Here is a 23,590-nt window from a genome sequence, read left to right as displayed (position 1 = left end):
TGGAAAGCATGACGACTTGTGCTTTGTTTTCCCCATACTATTCCATTTCTGCCACACAGGGAGGATTCACTTTTACCAAAAGAAGGGGGCTTGTGGGTCGACAATGCTCCAAAACTTTTCCATTCTTCCTTCCTGTTGATCACAGGGCCATAGGAGAAACACCGAAAGCTTATTACTATGGTAGTTCAGCTGTGCTGGGGTAATCTTGAACTCAATATTTCTGTACAGGTGTTAGTTAAACACTGTATAGAACTTCTCTGGAGCAGTAACGTTCTTAAATATTCTAAGCTGACTTTCAGATTCCTAGGAACACCTCTGCTTTTCATCAAGTTTAGCTCTGTGGGTTTCTTCTATAGCCAAGCATCTCCACTTTCTCGAGAGAAAGGATGCAAGCGTGTTAGCGGTACACCTTCCATAGTTGTACCATGTTTTGAGATATATAGGTGTATCACTTTATATTATTTTCTGTAGTTGTTTTAGGATTGCTTCGGTATCTTTGAAATGTTGCTACCACAGTTTCAAGCCCTGGCTCTTACAGTAACATGAAACCTGGGTGGATTGGACTTGAAAATAACAGGAAGATGAGTCTAGGTTTTGTGCATGTCTATATGTTTGTATAGGAATATTATAAATACATATCTTAAAAGACCAAGATTGGCTATTCATTCACTTATCTCAAGTCTGGAATAACAGAGCCTAGGCATACTTTTAAGTAGCTGAGAGAGTAAGGAGGAAAGATGACTTTGGTAACCTGGAACTCCAGTATCACAAGCCAGATTGTTTTGAAATCTCTTGCTCTTTTTATGTAAGTGTCTTTTGTCAGCTCTTACTTCGGAACGTCCCTGTTCTTTTGAAATGATAGAGAAATGATAGAAGTTCAGTGTCCATAGCATTGTAGGTAATATTTGCTCTTTGCTTTTTAAAACAATGACTACTTGAAAATGCTACTAGCACATTGTCTAAGTCAATTACAGATATGCTTACTCTTGATAATGAGAAGATTGTATCATCGGGAACAATCCTCAGTGATGAGAGCTTTCTACTACTCGTGTAAGAGCTTAACGTAGTTTGTTCTCTGCTTTCCAGAACACAGGGTAGCATAGTATCTGGCTGAAGTTCAAATTACTTAAGGCTTTTCTATCAGGTCAGGTGCTTTGCTGTGAGAGTTTTGTTCCTTATAAATAGCATTATAGTTGAGAGATATGTATTGCTGCAGTTAACTTCTCTGGTTTTTTGGAGGAGCAGGATGGGCTGTTTTCAGCTGTGAAGACCTTCCAGGGACAGACTTCTAGTTCTTCCATTTAAAATCTATTTTGCAATTTACAGAGCAGTTTAAAAAGTATTAAAATGGCATGTTACTAATTAGATTTTCATTCATTTGTTAATAAACGTGTATCATATTCATCAATCCAGACAAAAGGGATGTTACCCACTCTCTGAATATCAATCAGGCAAGTATAAATAACAGAACTCTAGGATTTTGAGCTGCAACGTTCGTAACCTAAGCTGCTATCTCAAGCTCTTGATTCTGTTACACTTTAGAAAGCAGAAGGGAGTTATAGGACATGCTTTTAGCTCTACAAACTGCTCTCTGTGTTTGCTATTTGAATTACTAGTGCCTTTGTTCAGGGGGCAGGAAAAAAAGCTGTTTCCCTGATGAGGTACCACGAACGCAGTAATTATGAATCATTTGATAGCATCTTCAAATGCATGAAGAGGTCTTGCTGAGAAACGTCCCTAAGTGGTGCCTGGAGATGTCTCATATAAGTGTGGCTGAAGCTGTAATAATGCCTTCTTCCCAATAGCCATATTAAATATTTTTAAGCTGTGTCAAGGAAGGATGCTTGATTCTTCAGTGGTTTCTTAAATGTTAACCAGGTTTTTCACATGGATGAAGATATGTTAAACAAGTGCTTCAAATGCTTAAAATTCAAAGTGCTAATTTAAGTCCTTTCCACAAGGTATCTTTCTTGTAAGTAGGTCAGCACTTTGTTCCTGTGTTTTGGGGGTGATTCAGACATGTTTTCAGACATGTTTTCAGCCATTCACTGCAAAGAGTGTTGCTTTTTCTTTTGTTATCTCTAGTAAAAGGAAAGCTCTCACCCTCTGAACCCCAATGAAGACAATTGTTAGAGAATCTTGATTCTCTGCTTGTAATCTGTTCCTTTTTTCTATAGTAGTATCTTCTCTGAGTTTGTAGGATTTTGGAATGAGCTTCAGCTTGTTGATTTTTTTATGCAGCTTTCCACTTTCCACACAGTCAAATATCTCTATCTTCCGTATTTTTCTTATTGCTCCTCAGGATAGTATTTCCTGCATCATTTCCATTTTGACAGTTTCCAGTTCTTATCTCAAATTGAATCCTCCACAAAAAGACCAGTGTTCTTACTGTAACAAAAGGGGAACACATTTTGTGCTATTGAAATGTATTGACTGAACTCTTTTCACGTTCTTCATATTTAGATACAATTAATGTCTGATATATTGAATTTTGCTGGCCCCAAAACATCCACATTTGTATCCTGAGGAAGTATTTGCTAAATGATGAAATCTTTAACTTTTGACAAGTCATTTTATATTCCTTTTTAAATAAAAGGACAAACTATTTGTCCCAAATAGGAATAATTAGATATTTTTGACCAAAGAACTGTTACTGAAATACTTGCTATAAGCATTTTCTTGCTTTAATTATGAAAATAAGTCTTTGCTTCTCAGATGCTACTGTGGAGAAATGAATAAATGTTTGGATCATCTGTGGGTTAGAGACCAGGTGCTTATATGGGTCATACATTTTTTCACTACAAAGATGAGGCTTTTTGCATCATTCTCAAGCTAAAAAATCTAATGAAACTTCAAAATGGAAGTATATGGGGTTTTTTTGAATAGTTAGAATCTGAATTCTCAGTTTTTGTTAGTTTATCATCCTTCCTGCTGTCATTAGTCAGTTCTTCCTGTTGATAGAGAAATAATTACTGTAAATTTCAAAGGGGATATCAATGCCAATTTTAATTCTGCTGTCCTGGGTTTATAATTTCATACTGTGAGCTTTTTTTTTTTTTTTTTTTGGTAGGGTTTTCTCTTCCCTTCCCCCCATTTTTGGGAGGATGCCTTTCAAGGCTGTCTGTCTGCATTGTGCTTGTTTCAGGCATGTGTCAAATACTTCTTTCTTACAGAATTAATTTAAACCAGCTCATAATGCTCTTTAGAACTGCATCTCCTTGTTGTTGTGTATTAGTACAGTGCCAGGCCACTCTGGCTTCTTAGCAGTAACATATACCTGAACAAGTTTAATATTTTAAATGCTACTCCTGAAAATAAGGCACATCTGGCTCTGGAAGAGCTATCATGAAGATAGTTGTATTGGTTTAGGATTGGCCAGTCCTTGATTAAGTATGGGACAGTGAAGACAGGAAGATTCCTTCATCATCCTCACCTGTCTCCTGGTGAGAATTCATGTCTGGGAAATGCTAAAGAATAAGACTTCTCTGATAATTTACGTTTTGTGGAAACTTTTGACAATATTTGTTCTCTGTAAACACAATTAAGACATTGTAGCTCGATGGGATTTTATGTGCATTGAGTATTTTTGCTGTGGGTTTTTTTTTTTTTTTTTGTGAGAGCAGATCCAGTCTTGCTCAGTTCAGTCAGCCAGCTAGTTAAGAGTAAGCTCTGATCAAGAAATTATGTAGCTACTGTTAGTGAGGTATTGAGCCTGAGGAGCTAGTAACCCCTTCTCAGAGCCAAGGTGGATCAGCTCAAACTTTGTGTTGCACTCTCATTCAACTTCAGATCTGCATGGAGCAGGCTTTTCTTATATTTGCCTATAAATGATCATGTAGATGTACCCTAGTTCCTCTCTTTTTTCCAAATTCAGTTTATTTTCAGTCTTTGTGATTCTTACCTAGCCAGTAAACCCCAAGTTTCCAGAACTACTCAGTCAGACACAAGCTGTTCTGTTGTTCTGAGAGATTCTTGGTGGCAAATTCTTACATTAAGAGGCTCCTGTTCTTGCATGAAAGAGGCTTGAGTATTACTTTGTGACAAGAGAATTCCTTGTTCTTTATTTAATAATGAAAAACCAAGTAAGTGAAGGGAAAAAGAACAACCTTAACATGCTATTTGGGCACCTGCTTGCAGTGGCAGCTTTAAAGACTTCTTGAAGGCCAAGATAATTTCATAGTTTCTTAGAAGAAAACGTGGATCTAGAAAACAAAAGAGGTTATTTCTTAAATGGGATGTTCTTTGTTAGATCCTTCAATCAAGACACCATCACACAATCACTCTTTTAGGATAGTTGGTTATGGAGGGAAGCTGAAGAGATGACAGATGAGAGCTTGAAGAGAGCAGCTGAGGTGGCCTAGAGTTCTGACTTGCTTGCGTGCATCAGATTATCACTCTGAGTGGGAAAAATCTAATAAATGGAATTGGTGGGTGTGAGCCACTAACAAAAGTTCCACTTAGATATCTAAACTGAACTGTTAATTGATTGATGTCATTTATAATAAAGATTGATTGATGTATTTACCCAAATAATGCACTGCTTGGTTCAGCATGTGAATGTAAAGGGAATTTACACTGTTGGGCTTAATGTAAATTAAATTAACCTATCTATTTTGAATCTGAGTGTTTTTAATAACTGGTGAATTGGATTGCTTTATTATATTTGCTGGGATGCTAGTTTTTTTTCTCTATTAATACACTTAACTTGCATTCTAGCTCCGCCATTCAGAGGCAGGCATCGTGTGGTGGGTTGTGTGACAGTGTCTGTCAATAGTGAAGACAAATAGTGCCAGAGACACTTAACCCATCCAATCTCACCCAGGGTATAGGTCGGTCTTGTTTTCAGACTTCTTCATAAGTCTCTTTTCTTTCTTTCTTTTTTTCTTTTTTGTTTTGTTTCTAAATAGTGGATTGATACTGATTTGAAACTAAACTCTTTTTTTTTTTTTGGAAAAGTTTTTGACTTTACATGAGTAATACAAGAAGAAGAAAAGTAGAAACCCAAGTTTGGCATGTGAGGTGTTGAAAGCAGGTTTGCAGCCACTTTGTAAGTTCTGGTTTTTACCTTTAAAACCTTTGGCAACATAAGGGTTGATGCTGGAAATCTTATAAATAGAATCTTTGTTATTTTGTTCTGAAATTGTTCTTCCATGTCCAGTGGGTCTGCGAATAAACAATTTAACATACGGAACTTTTATCAAGAACATAAAATGTTAACTAAATTAACAATTCAATAAAGGGATATACTTTCTGTATTAAGCTTATACAAGACCTAAAACTCACCTTGGGTGGTAAGTTTCCATTTTTGACAATATCTTCTGAACCTACCTTAGTGGATTGCATGGGATGCAGGCTAAATTATGAGAAATACGGCAAGTTCTTTAATAGCTTTTTGTTTGTAGTGGCTGTTCATGCACAGGTGGCTGGAAGACTTATAAAAATAAAAAGGCCTTCAATTTATTTGCATTTGCAGTCTTGAGCTTTCCAGTCTGGGAAATGACTTGCCTTATTCTCTAGCTGCAATTAAGAAAAGATGTCAATAGAATGATGTTTATTTCTTTTGGAGGATTTGGTAATCCTTGTTATATTGAAGGATCTCTTTGGAAAGAATGAGCAAGGATTCCAGGATTGTATCCATATGAATTTTATCTAAGGACAGGGCTCCCTCAATGTCAAGTTGTGAGAGAGAGAGAGAGAGAGAGAGAGAGAGATATGTGTATGTGTTTTTTTTTCTTCCTTTCAGACTTTTTAAAAAAGGCTGAATGCCTTGTTTGACTTCACAAGATAATAGGATATAGAAATATGTCATTGCCTTAGTTGATAATCAGGAGGTAATAAATTTTCTTTGTACAATGGTTTGTTATTGAAAAGAGAAAGACTGCACTGATTTGCTCATGGGGGTGCTCTTTGCTCTGTGTTCCCTTGTTCTCTGATTTTTAGCAGTATGCGTTTGTGCCACGTGTGTTGCATCACTTCTTCCACTGCCTGCTTTTTGGCTGCTTTTTGTTTTCAGAAGGAACCTGAATTATTCAATCTCTTGGTTGTGAATATAATTTTGTTCACTGCCTGAAAATAAGGTAAATGTTTGGGAGCAGTAGACACCCTTCTCAACTTTTTGGGAAGCAAATGTACAAATGACTGATATCATGAATAACTAGAATTTCTATGAAGTTCAGTCTTCCCACAAACAGTGCAGATTTATTTTTGTTTGCATTCTGAACTCTGGCACAAACCACGTAGTTTGTTAGTTCTTGATTGCTTTTAGTCTTTCATTTGTGCATTACAGAGTTGGTAATAATTAATATGTAAATTATAATGTCTAATACAGAAGAAGAAATTCTCTCTATTGAACTGACTATGTACCATTCTGCCTGTCTTAGCGAAGAAAAGTTTGTAGGACAGACAAAAAAAATCTGAATTACTTATGTTAACTACCTTATTTGGTGTAGAGACAATAGCCAAAATAGGTTCAGTAGGCTTACTTTCAACAGTGATCAAAGTTGCTCTAACATGGAAGTACTATGCTACCTGACAAAAAAATCAACTTGTAATGCTGGTGCATGTTTCAGTTATGGTACTGTGGCTGTATACTTGCCATAACATGCACTTGGCTTTTATTACATGTTGTTATTCTGAAGCAATTTTTAATTCTGAGATTGTATTAACAACTTACGTTCCATCTTCGATTTCAAGATGTACATACTCACTTAAACTATATTTATACTTGTGGCTGCAAAGCTCTGGTTACTGTGCAAGTGAAAGAGCTACGTGTAACAATTCCCTGATATGTGTCTAAAGAAAGTAAACCACAAATGAAAGAACTGCGTAAACAGGGAAAGGCATGTGTATGTTTTTATTATAACTTAGTAGACTATCAACCAGATGTACCCTTCTGATTATATTTTCCCTAGTATATTTTGTTTCTTTTGCATGTTGGAGAAAATTCCCTTGTTAGGTTCTGAAAAAAGGGAAACACAAAATGCTTTCAGCTTTTAAAGCAAGATCAATCAAGATTCAATTACCAAAAACAAAGTGGGAACCATGTAAAATATGTAGTGTTTTATTCATTATAGTAACTTTGTGAAGTTACTCATTTGGTTGATCCCACTTATTTATTTACCTTTTAGTTTAAAAGAAGATAAGTTGGCCAAAGGCCTGCTGACTCTGAGAAAACATAAGGTTACTGCAATTTTAGTATTTGCACAATTTGAAATGTTTATAACAGTTGCTAATTTATCCGTAGAAATATATTTGTGTATTTGGTATTCTAATATAGCCAGTTTATTTCATTGGCTTTAGTATTTGTCATACTTTCTTATATATTTTTAATTATTATAATAGAAAAGACACTGACCTGTACCTACTTTATAACACTTGGATATTTATGGATGGTTTTGACATTCCTTTTTAGTGTATTTGGCTAAAGAGAAAGGAAAGCCATGATTGTTTAGCCTGATATTACTGTTTCCATAAATTGATTTTATTCATGCACAGGGATGTCTTTTGCTAAGTGGAGGAGAGTATGCCATTTTGTAAAGGACAGTATTTGTTTCCTTATATGTGTGTATATATGTATATGTACACACACACATACACATGCTGTCTAGAAAAAAAAAGTGGGCAAGATCTTATCTTGGAAAATTGGTAGCAATAATGATTATAATTTAAAGTATTGCTAAATGCTGCACACTAAAAAAAGATACTATTAGCAGCTGTTTTAGCTTTATGCTGAGAAGTATTTTGTTTAGTGACTTTTTTTTTTTCCAGGAAAGTGAAGGAAAAATGCAACTGTTGGATTTTTGGACAGGATATACTTTGAACCATTTGATATGCAGGGTATGATCAGTGTTTGGCAAACCTGTTCCAGTGCAGACCTGTGTATGAATTGCAACTTTCAGTTTTTCTTATAGGTATTTTAAAAGACCTTTCTAAAACGTTTTCAGTTTTTGCTGCAAAAAGACAATCTTTGGTATTAAACTCTATAGGAGGATCAGTCTTGCAATTCTAAAGTGTCGCTACCTGGTTCAATGTACATGATTATTTCTTCATCAAAGTCTTTGTTATGGACAGGAAACCATGAGATGTTCATACACTGTATTGTACTGTGCATGATACTTAGTTGCATCTATTTAAAAATCCACTATTTTAGAAAGGGGAAATATTGATCAGTATTCAGTAATCCGGTTCTGCAGCATTACTGCTGTGTGCTTCATGTATTCCATTTGCAAACATTTGCATGCAGCATATATGCTGTATGCATGCTGCATATTTGCATTTGCAGTTGAGTGTATAAATGCTGAATGCAAACTAATGCTATTTTAACAAATGAAGGTAAACATCTCAAATAGCAACAGTCTCAACTCAAAGTGGCTGCAAATCAGCTCCTAAATATTGTTACTGAAATTAATATCTAGATTTAATAGTTTCTTGCCAATCCTATATGTTTTTGAAAAAAGCATTGCATTAATGCATGATGTAGAAAGGATAAATTTGCCTTTAAATTGGAATGCAGTTCGAAGTGACTGAATTGTCCAATTTCAGCCACTATATTTGCCAAGAACAGACTGGAAAATGGAACTGGTATCATTCAGCTATCCTGCTTCCCTGGGAGATTTTGGGAAGGGACTTCTACATAGATAAAAGCAGAGTAATTTACTTATAACCTGTAATGATAACTAATTTTCTCTTGACTCTGATCTGAAATGGTTACCTTTAATTTCATTTAGTGCAGAAAAGCTTTCAGAAACATTATCTATCTAAAAATTCTTTATAATGAATCACTGGTTGCTCCTGTAAATCACAAATAGGCTGATTTATAGGAAGATTTTCTGAGGTTTACTGCTAGTTAAGTATCTGCATCATAGCTGAACATATTTTATTCTGTTACTTTTAAATTACTTGAACTGGATAAAATAGTTCAAACGTCTCTAAACTATTTAGATTTGACAGATTTATATAACAATTTGGATTACTTTCTTTTAAAGCCTCAAACAACAAAAATGAAATCTCATGTTTCTCTTAACAAAATTACTAGTATACTAGTATTTAGTTGAACAGACATATTGTATAATATTTCAAGGCAAATTTGTTTGCAAAATTAAATTGTTGCTGTAGTTTTTGTTTATTCCCTAAGGAGTGGACAGCAAAGCAGAAATTAGCCTCTCCCCTTTAGAAAGCTTAAATCTGAATATAAACTTGTTATTTATTCCTCAGTGAACTACAGTTAAATAAATTAAATAAAAAGGCCCATGTTTGTCCTTCTTACTACTTACTCTGAAACATTTTAGCCTAGATTTTTAATTGATTTGTCCATAAAAAGTCTTCAGTGGAAATGATAATGCTGCTCTCTAGAAATCTTCTGGGTTTTGTTTTCCTCAGTTACCTGTCCTTCCACATGTCTAAAACAGATTGATCTGTAGGACTCCCAGAGAAGTCAATTACATTATTTAAAATACCCTGTTTAATATGAATTTTTTAGAGCTCTGTCCCAAACTCTCTAATGCTGTGACTGTATGTTTAAGGGACCCAGCTAACAAATTCTGATAACTCTAATGTAGAATCCCAGAGACTGAAAATGTCAAGTTTCATGTCATCTTGTATCAGCATGTGACCAGTACAGATATTTCATCCCTGTTTTGAACCTACAAAATAAACAGCTATGTCATTGTGACTGATACCAGTTCCATTTTGCCTACCAACTCAGTTGATTTTATATTTTATTTCTCATTTATGATGGAATAATCAGCAGCTCTTTTCTCATTTATTTTCTCATATTTTTATTCCAGGATTTGCCTCTGAAGCAGGGAGTGTCTGCATTAAAAATGACCTGTAGTTCTCTGCTTCATAGGTTAGAAACTTATTTTAATATTTCATGGCTAAGCACAGTCCCGTCTTTTTCCAAAAAAAAAAAAAAAAAAACCAACCTAATAATAAATGGTTTAATTGGCATTGAATGTGGACCATAAGCATTTTGCATTGGGGCTTCCATTATTTTAGATGAAATGGCTTCTTCAGAAATAATTAGTCCAGCTGACACAATGAAAGCTCTGTTTACTTGCAGCCATTTTTATGAATTTACTATAATTTTAAAAACATTGATTATAACACAACGCATTAAGTCTTATTTGGACATTTCCAAAGTACTATGTTTGTTAGACTGTATTGCTTTAAGCATTTACATTCTAAAACTTACCAAATTCCAAATATTCATTGGGGGAAAGAAATCGGTTAGTAAATCACTTTATTTCAATGGGACTGCTATAGCCAGCACACACAGAACCATGTGTCTTGTATTTACTTCTGAATTGTACACCGCAGATGCTTCTTCAGCTCCTTCCTCTTCCTCCATGGGCGGTGCTTGCAGCTCCTTTACCACCTCTTCCAGTCCTACCATTTACTCTACCTCAGTCACCGACAGCAAGGCTATGCAAGTGGAGAGCTGCTCCTCAGCCGTGGGGGTAAGTAACAGAGGGGTAAGTGAAAAGCAGTTAACCAGTAACACAGTCCAGCAGCAGCAGTCAACACCGAAGAGACATACAGTCCTGTACATCTCACCACCACCTGAGGACTTGCTGGATAACAGTCGGATGTCCTGCCAGGATGAGGGGTGTGGATTGGAGTCAGAACAGAGCTGCAGTATGTGGATGGAGGATTCACCCTCCAACTTCAGTAACATGAGTACCAGTTCCTACAATGATAACACTGAGGTGCCACGTAAATCACGCAAACGAAACCCAAAGCAGAGGCCAGGGATCAAACGTCGAGATTGTGAAGAATCCAACATGGATATATTTGATGCCGACAGTGCCAAAGCGCCTCACTATGTCCTTTCTCAACTCAGCACGGACAGCAAAGGCAACTCAAAAGCAGGAAATGGGTTGGTATCTACATTTTTTTTTTAAGTTCTATCACCACGTGTAAAAACAAACTAATGCAACTTTTTTCCCTCCCATCAAGTGTTCTACTCAGGTTCTCACATAAATCCTTCCCTGCCCTTCCCTTTTGTGTCCTAGCCCGTGATAAGTTCTCATCAGATTTGCTAATCTGTGTTAGAAGATGGAACTAAACTTCCCTGCAGCAATTGGCTGCAATACTGATAAGATCATCTCTGTTTTTGTTTACATTCCATTTATAAAATGGCAATGAACAAATTTACTATATTTATAAAGGAAGGCAGATGTGGACTGGACGCATCCTAAACCTTTTAGTGTTTGAAAAAAATATCTTGTACAGGATTTTATGTGAGGATTTCAGTCTGCACTTTATCTTGCTTCTATTTGTCTCTTTCTCTATTTATCAAATAGAGAGAGCGATAGTAATAGAAGCTAATGGCTTGTTAAGACTTCTCATCATTTAAATCAACATATCCTTTACTTTTTTAATGAAATGTTAAGACTATATGGTGAACCAAATTTTGTTTTTTTTTTCTTGTGAATTCGCTTCTGTATTTGATTTTCAGAAATAAATCTCTGATCCTGTTTCTCTTTGTGCTTCTGGGTTGTGTGCATGAGTGTGTCTGTATGTAGGCACACCTGGGTGGTGGTCTCTCATCTCTCCCACTTCACACCGCTCACTAAATGCATTTCAGTAGTTACTTGAAAAAAATGTTCATCAGTTTACAGTAATGTATGGAAATATATATATGTGTGTGTGTATATATATATATATATATAAATTTGTGGCTTCTTTAGTACTTACACAATGGTCAAGTGAATAGATTGGACTTTTCCTTTCATTTTTTGAGGGGTTTTGCTTGGTTTTTATGTATGTGTTTGTAGTATGTTCTAATGTTCATCATAGTAGTGGTGAATATTAAAACTTGACTGATGAGAAATATTATGAACTTTTCATATTCCAAAGGGAAAGAGCCTGGAGTCTGTGTTCCCAGGGTCATTGCAGTTCCATACTTAAAATTTCACTGTGAGAAACTGATTCTGAGAAACTCTCCAGAGTGTGCTGCTGCTTCCTGATATAGTAGATACATCACTTGGAAAAACAGAATTAGCTGGTAACTGCAGAATAGTTGGTACAATCACCCGCTCTTTTCCCCTTCGACCTTCAATGACAGCAAATGCAACTCCAATAGGGGTTTTTTGGTGCCTCTTTACAGCAACTGCTCTAAGCCTGACTGAAGCTGTCCAGCATCTTCCACTTTCACCAGTTGAAAACAGTAATAGAGTAAAACATTAGTACTTGATAGAACCTAAGAAGCAAATTAGCATGCGTGTATACATGAAGTTGCTTGGAACTAGAAAACTGGTTCCACCAAGCACAAAGGCGGTCGGTCAGTCAGTTACAAAGGCAAAAGACTTAATTGGAAGGCAAGAACTGTGTGATCGTAAATGTAATCTCTAGACAAAAAGGAGAGTAAAGTCTGGAATGACAGATGTGATCTCTAATTTAAAAGGTTGCGAGATTATTTTACTCCCTAAAATATAAGGGGCTAACCAAGACACATTTTTAAAAAAGAGATTTTAGGCCTATCTAACCTTGCATTCTTAGAATATCAATGACAATATTGATTACTACGTCAAGAACAGCTTAGATTGAAATGTAGCAAAAATCTTACGTAGTAGAACTATCTTTTCAAATAAAAACTCTGGGATAAGAAATGGCTACTGTATTAAAGTAGAAAAGTTAACTTTTGCAGTTAGAATAGGGAGATTTAGCGTTACAAATCTAGGTCACAGTAGTGACTAGATTTTTTTTTTTTTTTTTTAAACTTTCCAGTCTGATGGAGTACAGCCAAGTGAGTTAGTTTATTTTTGGCTTTAAGAAAAAAGCAGGGAAAGAACACTTGCTAATTTGTCAAGTAGAAATAGTGTTTGCCTCAAAAGAGACTTTTAGTTGTCTTTCAGAGCTCGAAAAAAATATACATCTGTTGAAACTATTAGATTTTATGAAAGCTTTCTTTAAAAGATTTGAATTGATGGAGATTTAGAGGAAAGATTCTCAGATTTCAGTCGTGCTTGGTCTCGCTTTCACTTTCAGGTCTTCATTTGGAACAGCCATGAAGCAAGTGCAGGACCAGACAAACATTAACTCCTTAAATCTAATGTAATAGAAGCCTATCGATTTTGATTTTTTTTTTTTTTTTTAAGAAAAGAAGTGGTAGCTTTGAGGAGACATTGTCTGGTAACCGTTTAGCTAATAAATAATTATTTGTGTGTGAAATACTGCTTTTGCTATTTGTATGTACTTGGATGTTAGTAGAATAAATTGACTAAATTAAAAGGATGTGTAAATGATACAGCCTCATAATTTGAGGAGAAATACCAATGAGAAATTCTACCAATGAGAAGACTTTATAATTACTTTCACATGTTTATAATTTTATTTAAAGTAGCCATAATTTCAAGGTTCTAGAAGGAAAAGTTGCCAATAACTAATAGGCAACATCTCTTCACACAAATATAATGTATAAAGTGTTAGTATCTTGGCAATTAAGGTAACTTATGTTTTAAGAGTAAAGGAATTTCAGGAAAACATTGAGAGGCCAAAGTATTAGTGTTACACTATTTAAAGTCTTGCATTTTAAGCGTTAAAAGTTAATTTAATTTTGGCTGTCTTTCTGACTCTTCCCTTCAAAATTCAGTGGTATCTTATTCTTCTGTATTGATTTGTTTAGCTGGAATTTCAGGTGTGGCAAGGTCAGAATAAGCAATCCATATGATGTATTTATGCTGTACATTCTCATTGAAATTACAGTGCATAACCTGCCTAATTAAGGCAAAGAAAACATGAATTCCAGACTCAGAGTTTTGAATAATGCGATTGTGTTCACAGTAGCTGAAGTTGCTCAGCATTCCTCTTCAAATTCTCTGTGGGAAGCTAATAGATTTTTTTAGTTGTGTAATTTAAAATTCTAAATAAGAAAAAGAGAAGGCATTGATTGAAAGTTAGTAAATGTATTTCTTTTAATTGCTGGAGTAATGGAGTAAACTGGAGTAATGTCCTGACAGGAAATATGGTGAAAGTGATGATCTAACAAGCTTGAATTCAGTTAGTATTTTTGCTTAAATTGCACTAAGAAAGAGCATGATGCTGTTAATTACAGTTTATTTAGTATATCACAAGTTTTGTATATGCTGCAAAAGAGGAGAATTTTGTCTATTTTCTTAAAAAAAGGTGTTTTATGTAGCTTTTTTTTTAATAACGGTCTGTTTGACTAGGCCATGGCCAAGTGATGTGTTTTATGTTTTGTTTTTAATGTTTTTTATACTCTCTGGCCTCCACATCTTTTTTATTACTATTGAGAGCAAGCATACACGACAGTCCAGATTTGGTCAGGGAAGCACACTGAGGTCCTGTGCTGTGCTCAGACCGAATAAGCAAAGGCTCACTGGGCAGTTTCAGTCCAAAATGGTTAACCTTCATAAACGGGGGCGGGGGGGGAAGGAATTCATGCAACCCATAAAGCCTCGTAACAGCTCACCAGCCTACGTTTTAACCCTTTTTGTTACTATTATTCAAAGCTCTTGCAAAGTTTGCTAAAAGTAAGAGCATGACAATGGGGTATGAATTGTAGTACAGTCAAGGGACGAGATCTCCATCATTCCCTAGAGTAACAGAAGGCCCTTTTGTAGGAAAAGCACTGTTAAATGGTGTGCAAGATAGGAAATGACTTGGGAATATTTGCATACTATGAGACCTTGTCCTATTCCGTTGTGCAGTGGGAGTTTTAGGAAAAGCGTTGAGATATGTTTACATCAGTATAAATCAGCTGGTAATTGGGAAAAGAACACTGTAGGTTACTCCAACTTTTAGATCAATAAAAGAGCCATGTAGTGGCAAAACTCAGTAAATGATTTTTGAAGAAAAATGCATCTCTCTCACCATTCTCCCTTGGAAAAAATCCTGGATAAATTACTTTTGTATGTTGCACATTGAAAGAGGATTTGGTCTTTAGGCAGTTCACGCTTGTTTAAAACGTTTTCTTCAGAGTCATTAAGCCTTAGAAACTCCTTTTTGGCAGTAAAAATAAGTACTGCGTTCTACATGAACTCATTGAGTCTCTTCCTGTCATGTTTGCCATGGCAAGTTTATATTTGCTAATGGTAAATGGCTTTACTAGACTTCAGTTTAGGCTAATTCTACAAAACAGTTATGTATAAGGTCAGGAGTTATTCTCCTTTTTGCTTCAAAGTGGACACAAAATTGATTGATTATGGAAAGTTATACTTTGGAGGGTTTCTTCATTCAGGTTTTAATTATGGAACTGATCACAAGATATAGTACACTACAAGTTACACACCTAGGAAGAAACTGTCTTTTTGCATATACTGCAGCTTTAAAATTCATGCAATTATGTCAGATCTTTTTGCAAGAAACAGTTTATTTTAAGATAAATTTATCAATCTGTTTTGATAGAAATTAGTATTTGAGTTTTCATCGATATGCAAGTTCAGGAGGAGACAGGCATGAGGCTGTTTTCCTATTTGAAGTAGTATCATTTAACCTTAAATCCATTCTGTGTGTGTGTGTGTGTGTGTGTACATGTATTTGTAACAGAAGTGAAACAATTTATTCAAGTAGTATCAGGCTGTATCATGTACTATGAAAACAGCAGGTTACAAGTGTGCTTTGGTTTGTTAACATATTTTAATGCTAATTCATTTTCCCTTCCTTTATGTTCACTCTCTGAAAAGCAGTTCCTATTTGCAGTGGATGGAAGAGGCAGGGAAGCACCATTCCTCTTCATCCTGCAGGTTTTCTTCTCTGTCAGAAAGAGAATTCTAAAGTTTGCTCTTAACTATGACTCCTCTATTTGCTAATATACGCTCTTGTCTTTTTAGCCTTTCTGTGATTTAGTGTGCTTTCATTGGGGAGCTGCTTATAACATCTTTTCAATGGCCTGCTTTGACTTCTCAGAACATCAGAGAGCCAGAAAGGAGCTGGAGGGAAGAAGACCCCAATGTTGTGTGGTCAGTATCCTACTAAAAGTGAGGGGAAGGAGCTGAAGATAGTGGTACAGCCGGAAACCCAGCACAGGGCTCGTTATCTGACTGAAGGCAGCCGAGGCTCAGTGAAAGACCGGACACAGCAAGGTTTTCCAACTGTAAAGGTAAGCTGTTTAGTAATAACTGATGCGGAGATCCCTTTCCAAGGGATACTTTACTGTGAATGGGAACTGAGTCAGTTGAAATAAGGCCTATAATTTCCATTTCTAGAAGGAGGGGGGGAGACTTTCCTGTTTCTTCTCTGTACTGTAGTACCTGTACTATATCTTGTGCAGGTACAAAGAAGTCTATTTTCATCATGAAGTAGCAGAAGGCAGGAAATTTTATGTCAAGACAGTGATTGTATCATCTGTGATGCATGTCTTGACTACAATTACATGAACTGTGTGTAATTAGATAGGCTCTTCAAACATGCATAACTGGTACAGCAATTTGACAGTTCTAGTATTTTACTGCTGACCGTGTCGTCATAGTTATGCCTTACTGGTAAGGACATAAAGCTAGGTTTCACTCCAAAAGACATTTATATGTCTTTTCTCTGAGAAGTGTCTAAATTCATATATTCAGTATCTGTTCTTCAAGCAGAGTCATAAAGATCTGTTTACTGAGGTGTACGTGTGGATCTTACTGCTCAGTATGGTTAGCAACAGAGTGAAGTACATGTGGATTAGAACAGCTGGGCATTGGGGGAAAGAGAAGAGGAAGCAGTTCTATGCATGCTTAACAGATGCAGTCTGTTTCCTATATGGGTTTGTTGCCCTCACTTGCTCTGAGGCTAGGGTAAGCAGGACAGAGGCCTGAGTGGAGTCTTCAATGCTTCTGGCCAAGGGGAAAGGTCTGGGTAGGAGCAGATGCAATCAACAGTTTAGTGCCTGGCTGTGCATCTGGTGTCTTCAGCAAGCATTTTAGCATCTTTGATCACGGTACCTCTTTTAAAGGGGAAAAAAAAGAACTGATGTAATTCACCTGACTCGGGGGCGGGGAAGTTTGTGATCAGGATTGCTAGCCTGATAAGGAGGATTTTAAGTTAAGTTCCTGAAGGGACAGGACCAAAGCCCACAAGTAGGAGAGGAAGAACTGCAAGTTGAGGAGATTCATGAGGAAGAAGGCTACCGAGAGTTTTTTCGCGTTCCTGCTCCAAGGGAAAACTTTCAGAGGCTCTCTTCTGGTGTCTGCACACTAATGCAAAGAGTATGAATTTGAAGTTCTTGTTTTTTCCCATGTGTAGTCACAGGGCTATGACTTTCCTGGAATCACAGAGACTTTGGGTAGGGCACGTGGCTAGAATGCAGTCATGGATGTGCTCCGACTGTTCAGGAAGTACAGGAGGGGAAATCATGCTGTATGGTAAGGAGCTTCTTGCTCCAGCATGAGCCTAAAGGCAGACCTGTTGAGATCAGAGGGGGCAGGAAGTGTGGGGATATTGTGTAGGGAAGTGTTAGAAACTGCCTGACTAAGAGGAGTATTTCTACGAATAACCAGCAGGAGCCTCCTGCTCACAGACCCTTCTCCTCATGAAGGATTTTAGCCAACTGGATGTCTGCAAGGAGGACTCCACAGCCTTGTGTAGGCAATCCAGGAACTCTGGGACTGTGTTGGTGACAGTTTCTTAAAGCAAATGGTCGAGGGGCTGAGCAGGGTAGTGCTATGCTTGACCTACAGGGAGACAGACAGGGAAGAACTGATGGCAAATGTCATTACAGAAGTTGCAGTGGACCACAGTATGTTTGTTATAATTTTAAAACCACTTCAGCATTGTATTCTAGTCTGGAACAATTTTTCTGTGGGTAAGAGAGTTCCTAAGAAGAATAGACACTTAGCATCTCTCTCCTTGTCTCAGAGTGCCATCTAGGTTTTTTAATTCCTGTATTCATCTTAGAAAAGGAATTTTCCATTTTCAGCAGAGTTAAGACTCCAAGTGAGAATTAAGAGAAGTGTTTAATATATTACTATTGAAAATCAAACATAACATTTATTCATAGAAGGGAAAAACTGCGTGTAACATTAGACTTTCAGGCAAGAATATATTCAGTGTTGTAAGCTATCTACAAAGTTATCTTTTGCTGTAGGAAAGCTTAAAGTGTAAAGCCTGCCTCTGACAGCTTAGAAAGATGAAAACTAGTTCCAAGCTCTACAGTTGTGTTTCCTGTTCTTCTTTCATACATAGTTTCTTAGGGCTGCCACTTGGTCAAAAAGGTTTTTTAAAAAAGTTGTGGAAGCAAGTCAGTTACAGAATGACCAAACTAAGAGATTTCTGTTGTTTACAGCAAAAATCTTTTTCTACCTAGCTTTTCACTCTCTCAACATTTGCTTTATCGAGCTAGAAAATTCCCTCTTATTCAACAGTTGGATTTTTTTTTTTTTTTTTTTAGTCCTCCAAATGGGTTTCACAACATAAAGGTTCTTCGCAGATAACTAAGATTAGTCAGCTATTGTCTTAGTACTCTTTTCTGTGCATGAAGATTGGTGGTGGGAATGTGGCCAAAATATTAAAGGAGGAAAAAAAAGGTATGAAACCTTAAGTATACCTAAGGAATTTATGATCAGTTCTGCAGTGGCCAGAGGTAATTGTGAGTTTGAACTCTCTTTAATTTTATACTTTTTATTTATGTTAATATCTTGTTACCAGCAAAACAGCCTCAACTCAGGGAATTTTTACTTCATTTAACTTACTGTCAGTTGACACAAACTTCTGATCACGGATTTGGATATTGAGAAAAAAGAAAACATAAACTCATAAGAGAATACCTTTCTTCTTCCTTTACCAGGCTCAACTTAAGCAAAATACCTATCCATCCTTCTTCCTAGTCTCAACTTTCCATGTTTTTGCCACTGGTCACGCTCAGTCTATCCTCATTCCTTCATTGAGGGTCACGCGCGCAATGATTTGTCTGTCCCTCCTCCAGGCATCCTACTGATTTTCCTCTGGATCTTCATGCTTCTTAATGTTTCTGCTTCAGCATGGTTCCTTCACAGGCAGCAGTCTGTCAAGGCTGTCCCTGCCCCAGCGTGGGTTACTCTGTGGGCTGCAGTTCGCCAAGGATGTGCTTGTTTGTCATGGAGCATGTCCTTCCAATATCCGAATCAGTTCCAAGAATACGTCTTCAGCTCCATGTCTCTTCAGCAATCTCTCCCTCAGCATGTCTCCTCCAGCATCTCCCTGCGTGTCTTTTTGCATGTCTCCTTATGCGTCTTCTCTCCCAAGAGCTGCCGCCCTTTCTTAAAGATCTCTGAGCAGGCAGGGACGTTATGTGCTCCTCTGACTGGCTGAAGTTTTGCCATGCGATGGGGCGTTTACATTGGTTTTGGAGCTGGCTGGAATCACTGTGACTGGCACACAGCAGTTCACGGTCTTCTCCCACGAAGGTCACCCTTGCTGCCCCTGGCTACCGAAACTTGAATATTTATGCCCAACAGAGCACTTATGCGTGAGCTATATTAGAGTGCTCGTGTGTGAACACAATAAACCCTGCAATTTATACTCCATAAATCTCTGAGAAGTCTAATGAAGAAACTGGACTTGCAGACAACTATCTTGGCTATCATACGGATAGGAAAGATGAAAGACCTTTCCTCTCATATGTTTTCTTAGTTATGCCACTTTGAGAAAGCAGCAAAGGAATTCTTGACAACTAGTATACCGGGTCCACAAAGAAATGTTTATTTATGATACAGGCCTTCACATCTGTGCTGACTACAGCTGACAAAGTGGGTGTGCAAGTGTATTGGTCTTTAAAGTCCAGTTTGGCTGTGTTGCAAGCATCTCTAACACTTTATCCAGTCTTCATGAGCAATGTGGAAAACCAGTAAAGTTTTGTAAGAAAAGAATCTATTCATATGCCCCTGTTGCTATGGTGGTTCAGTGCTCATTTATGTGAATTTTCTTAATGGGCCTTTGTTCATCTGAACTTCCTTTTAATTCCTCTCCCAGTTACCCTTCAGCATCCATCAGTGAAAATTCTGTCTTCAGAAGAGTCTCATGTTACTGAATTTCTGGAAGCTCAAGCTTGCTTTACCAGTAGGCAAGCTGGTTCATACCCTGCATACATAAGCCTGACAGGGTTGGACAGTCATCATGAGTCAAGGGCTATTTGGTGAATCTGAACTAGGGGGGAAAAAATATATATATAAAGAACAAGTTTTATGTGTGTGTATGGCAGGGGTTTAAACGTGAAGTAGAACAGTGTAAAATTGCTGCTAGTTCAGTAGAGATTTGGTGCCTAGTCTTCTCCAGTAGCACGTATGACAGGCAGCCATTCAGATGTATCACTCTTAAGCAGATCGAGGAGGAGAAGCAGGTTCTGTGGTCCTAAAACATGTTACTTGATGACTTCTGAGCTACGGAGTGTGCCGTCAGTTTGTAAAATTAAAACTGTTTAAGCCAACCTTAGACTTGTCTGACAAAAGATAGATTATCCAGAACGGAAACTGTAAGCAGCGGTATTCCAGCCGTCAGTAAAAGGTGTTCTCTTGCTGGCAATATCACAAAGCTAGAACAGTTACCATCCAGCCAAGATGATGAGAGAAGCTCTTGCATGCCTTTCATATCCTCTTCAAGCAAGAACAGCAGCACTGGTTAGCTGTTGTAACGCTGTCTTTGCCAAGGAGACCTTGTTGACTCGGCTCTAATACCATTCATTCAGCTATCTACCTAAAAGAGGTTCAGTGTTAAAATACCAGAGTAGATTTCCCCCTTGACCCCTCCTCTCCCGCCCTCAGTCTTTCTCCTCAACAGAGCCTGTTGAGTACATTGATATTGACACTTCTAGCTTCCAAGAAGATATCTACTACATGAGTATATCCAGAAGTCTGGCTGAGTTTTGTCCATTAGTCAGTGGTCTTATCCCTCCATCTTTGTCTGTGTATTGGAATCTGGAATGTTCTCAAGAGGAGATCAGTGGGGTCTAGACACCTAAAAAACCAAATGACTGCTTTCTCTAGACACTTTTCTGTAGGAGAACAGTGGCTTTCATCACAATCAGGTATCCATGGCTTGCTTGGTTTTAGAATTCTCTTCTGTTTTTTTCCAAAATACACAGAAATTTTCTATGAGATCCTAAATTGCTTTTGAATGCTTCTTCAAGCCTTTCATTCTAGCTGCTCATTAAGCTGCCTCCTTGCATGCTAAGGAGTAAAGTGAAGATTTAGTGAGAAGTCATATTAAGAAAAAGTTCTCAGGACTTAAGGAACTTTAGGGACCTAATGCTGTTTGGAGGGAGAATGATGATCGGAACTATCCCTCCAATAATTCCAGAGTTCAGATATAGGCTTTGGATTGCTAATAGTACCCTTGTTCATTTGCCTAGGTGTATTGAATCCTTAAGAGAAGTTATGGTATAATACTATGTCCCTGAACACTCAAATAAACTGCAGAGTTGTTGAAAAAACCCAAGCGCTTAGTTTTTGTTTTATTATTCAGTATTTTGTGTCCAGTGTGTATTGTTTTATTGAAAAACTAGTAGTGCAGCATAGGAGGACTTTTAACTCTTAGAAATACTTCAATGTATTACAGAAAGGTAGTGGGAATGGATGGATCAGTTCCATTAGCTTTTACTATCTAAATTAATTTGCAAAATATTGTTTATTAAGTTATTTGCAAGGAAATAAGATTCTTGCTTCTATTGAAAGGTATTGCCTTCTAATAAAGTAAGCAATATTATTAGTTTAATGTCAGATAAAAATATTAAACTGTTGATACGAATTGATGGTGATGCTTTCCTGAACTATGTAGCACTGTGCTTTAGCACTTAAAGAAGCATCTCCAACTAAGTGGAGATTACTGTGTACTTGTTAAAAGAACAGTAGACTAACTCTTTGAATCTGCTCTGTGAACATAAAGGTATGTGAATGAAGTGTACAAACGTATACTGTATGAATATAAACATGAATGATTGCAAGAGACCAGAGACCTTTTATATTTGCAGTATCTGTAGCAGGTGGGTGCGCTCATGGCTTACCCTTTGTTGAACTCGATGTATGGATATAGGTAGGCATTGTATCAGTCCCTTTTGACCACCTAGTGAAGTGAAGCTCATTCGTTTGGCGTTTTCTAAATTAGATGGTCTCTTACTTGTTTGCTCTCTCTTGGCTTTTGAGATCTTTGGTGTGACCTATACTTGTCAGTCTGCGGTTCATGCTTGGGAGCCTGTAGTAGGCCACCTCCAGAAACCTTTTGGCCTTGCTCATCTCTAACAGTCAGAATGCACCTACCTACTATAGAAACTACTTGCTCCTTTTGAAGGTGAGGGGCATATATATGATCTTATTACTATCTGCTGATTTTTAGAACTAGCTAAGCACTCCAGAACTAATTTTCTAAAATATGCCAGGGACTAATCCCCCAGAGATCCTTTCGAGGATTCTGCTCTCATTCGCTATCACCTTACTAATGAAGATTGAGCCTTCTTCTCTTCCATGAGTATTAGCTAGCCTTTCAGATCTAGGATGAAAGACAACATTGTCCCCCAGAAATCCACTAGCAACAATTATGGTTTAGTGAAAACATAAAAATGGATTTTGGATTTTCTAGGATGCTTTGGCAAATAATTTCCATCTCTGGCCTGGGAATTTGTAGTTAATCTGGCCTAAAAATAAGACTAGAGGTTACTTTGTAATACTGTCCGAGTATACTTCGTGACCTCTTTCCCTTCTGCATCAGAGTCTTTTCAATATGTAGCACTACAGTGGGATTTTGCTAATGAAAAAAAAAAAGCGCTAAAATGATCCTAACCTTTTTATAGCATCAACATAATGGTATAGGAATGAATGTATTTTTTCACTAATGTGTTCCGGAACAAGTCTGGCTTGCTCTATGGGTTACAGAAAGCCCGCTAAAACTTTATAGGAAATGTATGTCTAATCTGCTTTTATTTATTAAGTATTTGAGTGAATCCTAACACTGTTCATAAAGCTTAACTAGGAGACATTGAGTTGCCATTTTATTTTTACATTGATGTCCAAGGGAAAATTAGGTTTAAATGATTAGAGCATGCATTTATCCTGTTCTCCCCTCCACTCTTTCCCCCTCCCTCACCTGTCACTCATCCAATGTTTAAGTGTTAGTCAATTTTAATCTGGTTTTACAGAGATGACAAGGTGTAGCTGTCATGACGATAAGGTCCTAGAAGCTTGACTGGCTAGTCACTTGGCCAATGTGCATGTATTGACCAACAAATTCTCACCTGCTTTGGAACCAGCCACAGCAAATGTTCTCTCTTTCTCAGCTAATTGGTGGATATAGGTGGTGGTGATGGGGAGAGGATCCTGGAAAGAAAGATGAGGAGGTAATCAAGGTCTGGCTGAGAGTGAGGTGTCACGAGGAGACCTAAAAGTAGGAGCTGGGCTAATTCTGCACGAAGGCAAGATATATAGTGTTCAAGCTGCGTGTGTGTTCGTTCCTTATTTCAGCTGCATATTAAATGAGTTGTTTGTTTTTTAATGGAAGAGCAAATGACAAAAGATTAAAAATATTAGTCACCGTTATGTTTATAAACTAGATAAAATGCTGCTTCCCTTAGGATTGCTTCTAACAACACTGGGAATCGATTCACTTGAAATAAGTTCAGCTGCATAAAATGTTTCCTTGCTTAATTAAAATACATTGCTGATCAGTTGAAATATCTAGTTTTTAC

The 23,590-nt window shown here is 37.1% G+C and overlaps 1 protein-coding gene across 4 annotated transcripts in view; it reads left to right on the top strand.

Moving 5' to 3' along the window:
• NFAT5 (nuclear factor of activated T cells 5) overlaps positions 1-23,590 on the top strand; it is an 82,906-nt gene that overhangs the window by 30,038 nt on the left and 29,278 nt on the right. The window contains exons 1-4 of one of the 4 annotated variants that reach the window (XM_068955813.1): positions 7,794-7,836; positions 9,786-9,847; positions 10,318-10,876; positions 15,871-16,063. In XM_068955813.1, the coding sequence (XP_068811914.1) occupies positions 10,347-10,876; positions 15,871-16,063 (723 nt within the window). In that variant the 5' untranslated portion in view covers positions 7,794-7,836; positions 9,786-9,847; positions 10,318-10,346. Of the gene's footprint in view, positions 1-7,793; positions 7,837-7,889; positions 7,911-9,785; positions 9,848-10,317; positions 10,877-15,870; positions 16,064-23,590 lie in introns of those variants that run through there. The other 3 variants (XM_068955814.1, XM_009686993.2, XM_068955812.1) reach the window with 3 other exon arrangements.

This window comes from Struthio camelus, chromosome 10, assembly GCF_040807025.1.
Source record: "Struthio camelus isolate bStrCam1 chromosome 10, bStrCam1.hap1, whole genome shotgun sequence".
In the NCBI taxonomy this organism is placed as follows: domain Eukaryota; kingdom Metazoa; phylum Chordata; class Aves; order Struthioniformes; family Struthionidae; genus Struthio; species Struthio camelus.
The sequence above is the reverse complement of the archived record's forward strand: the minus strand, read 5'-3'. Positions and strand labels throughout refer to the sequence as shown.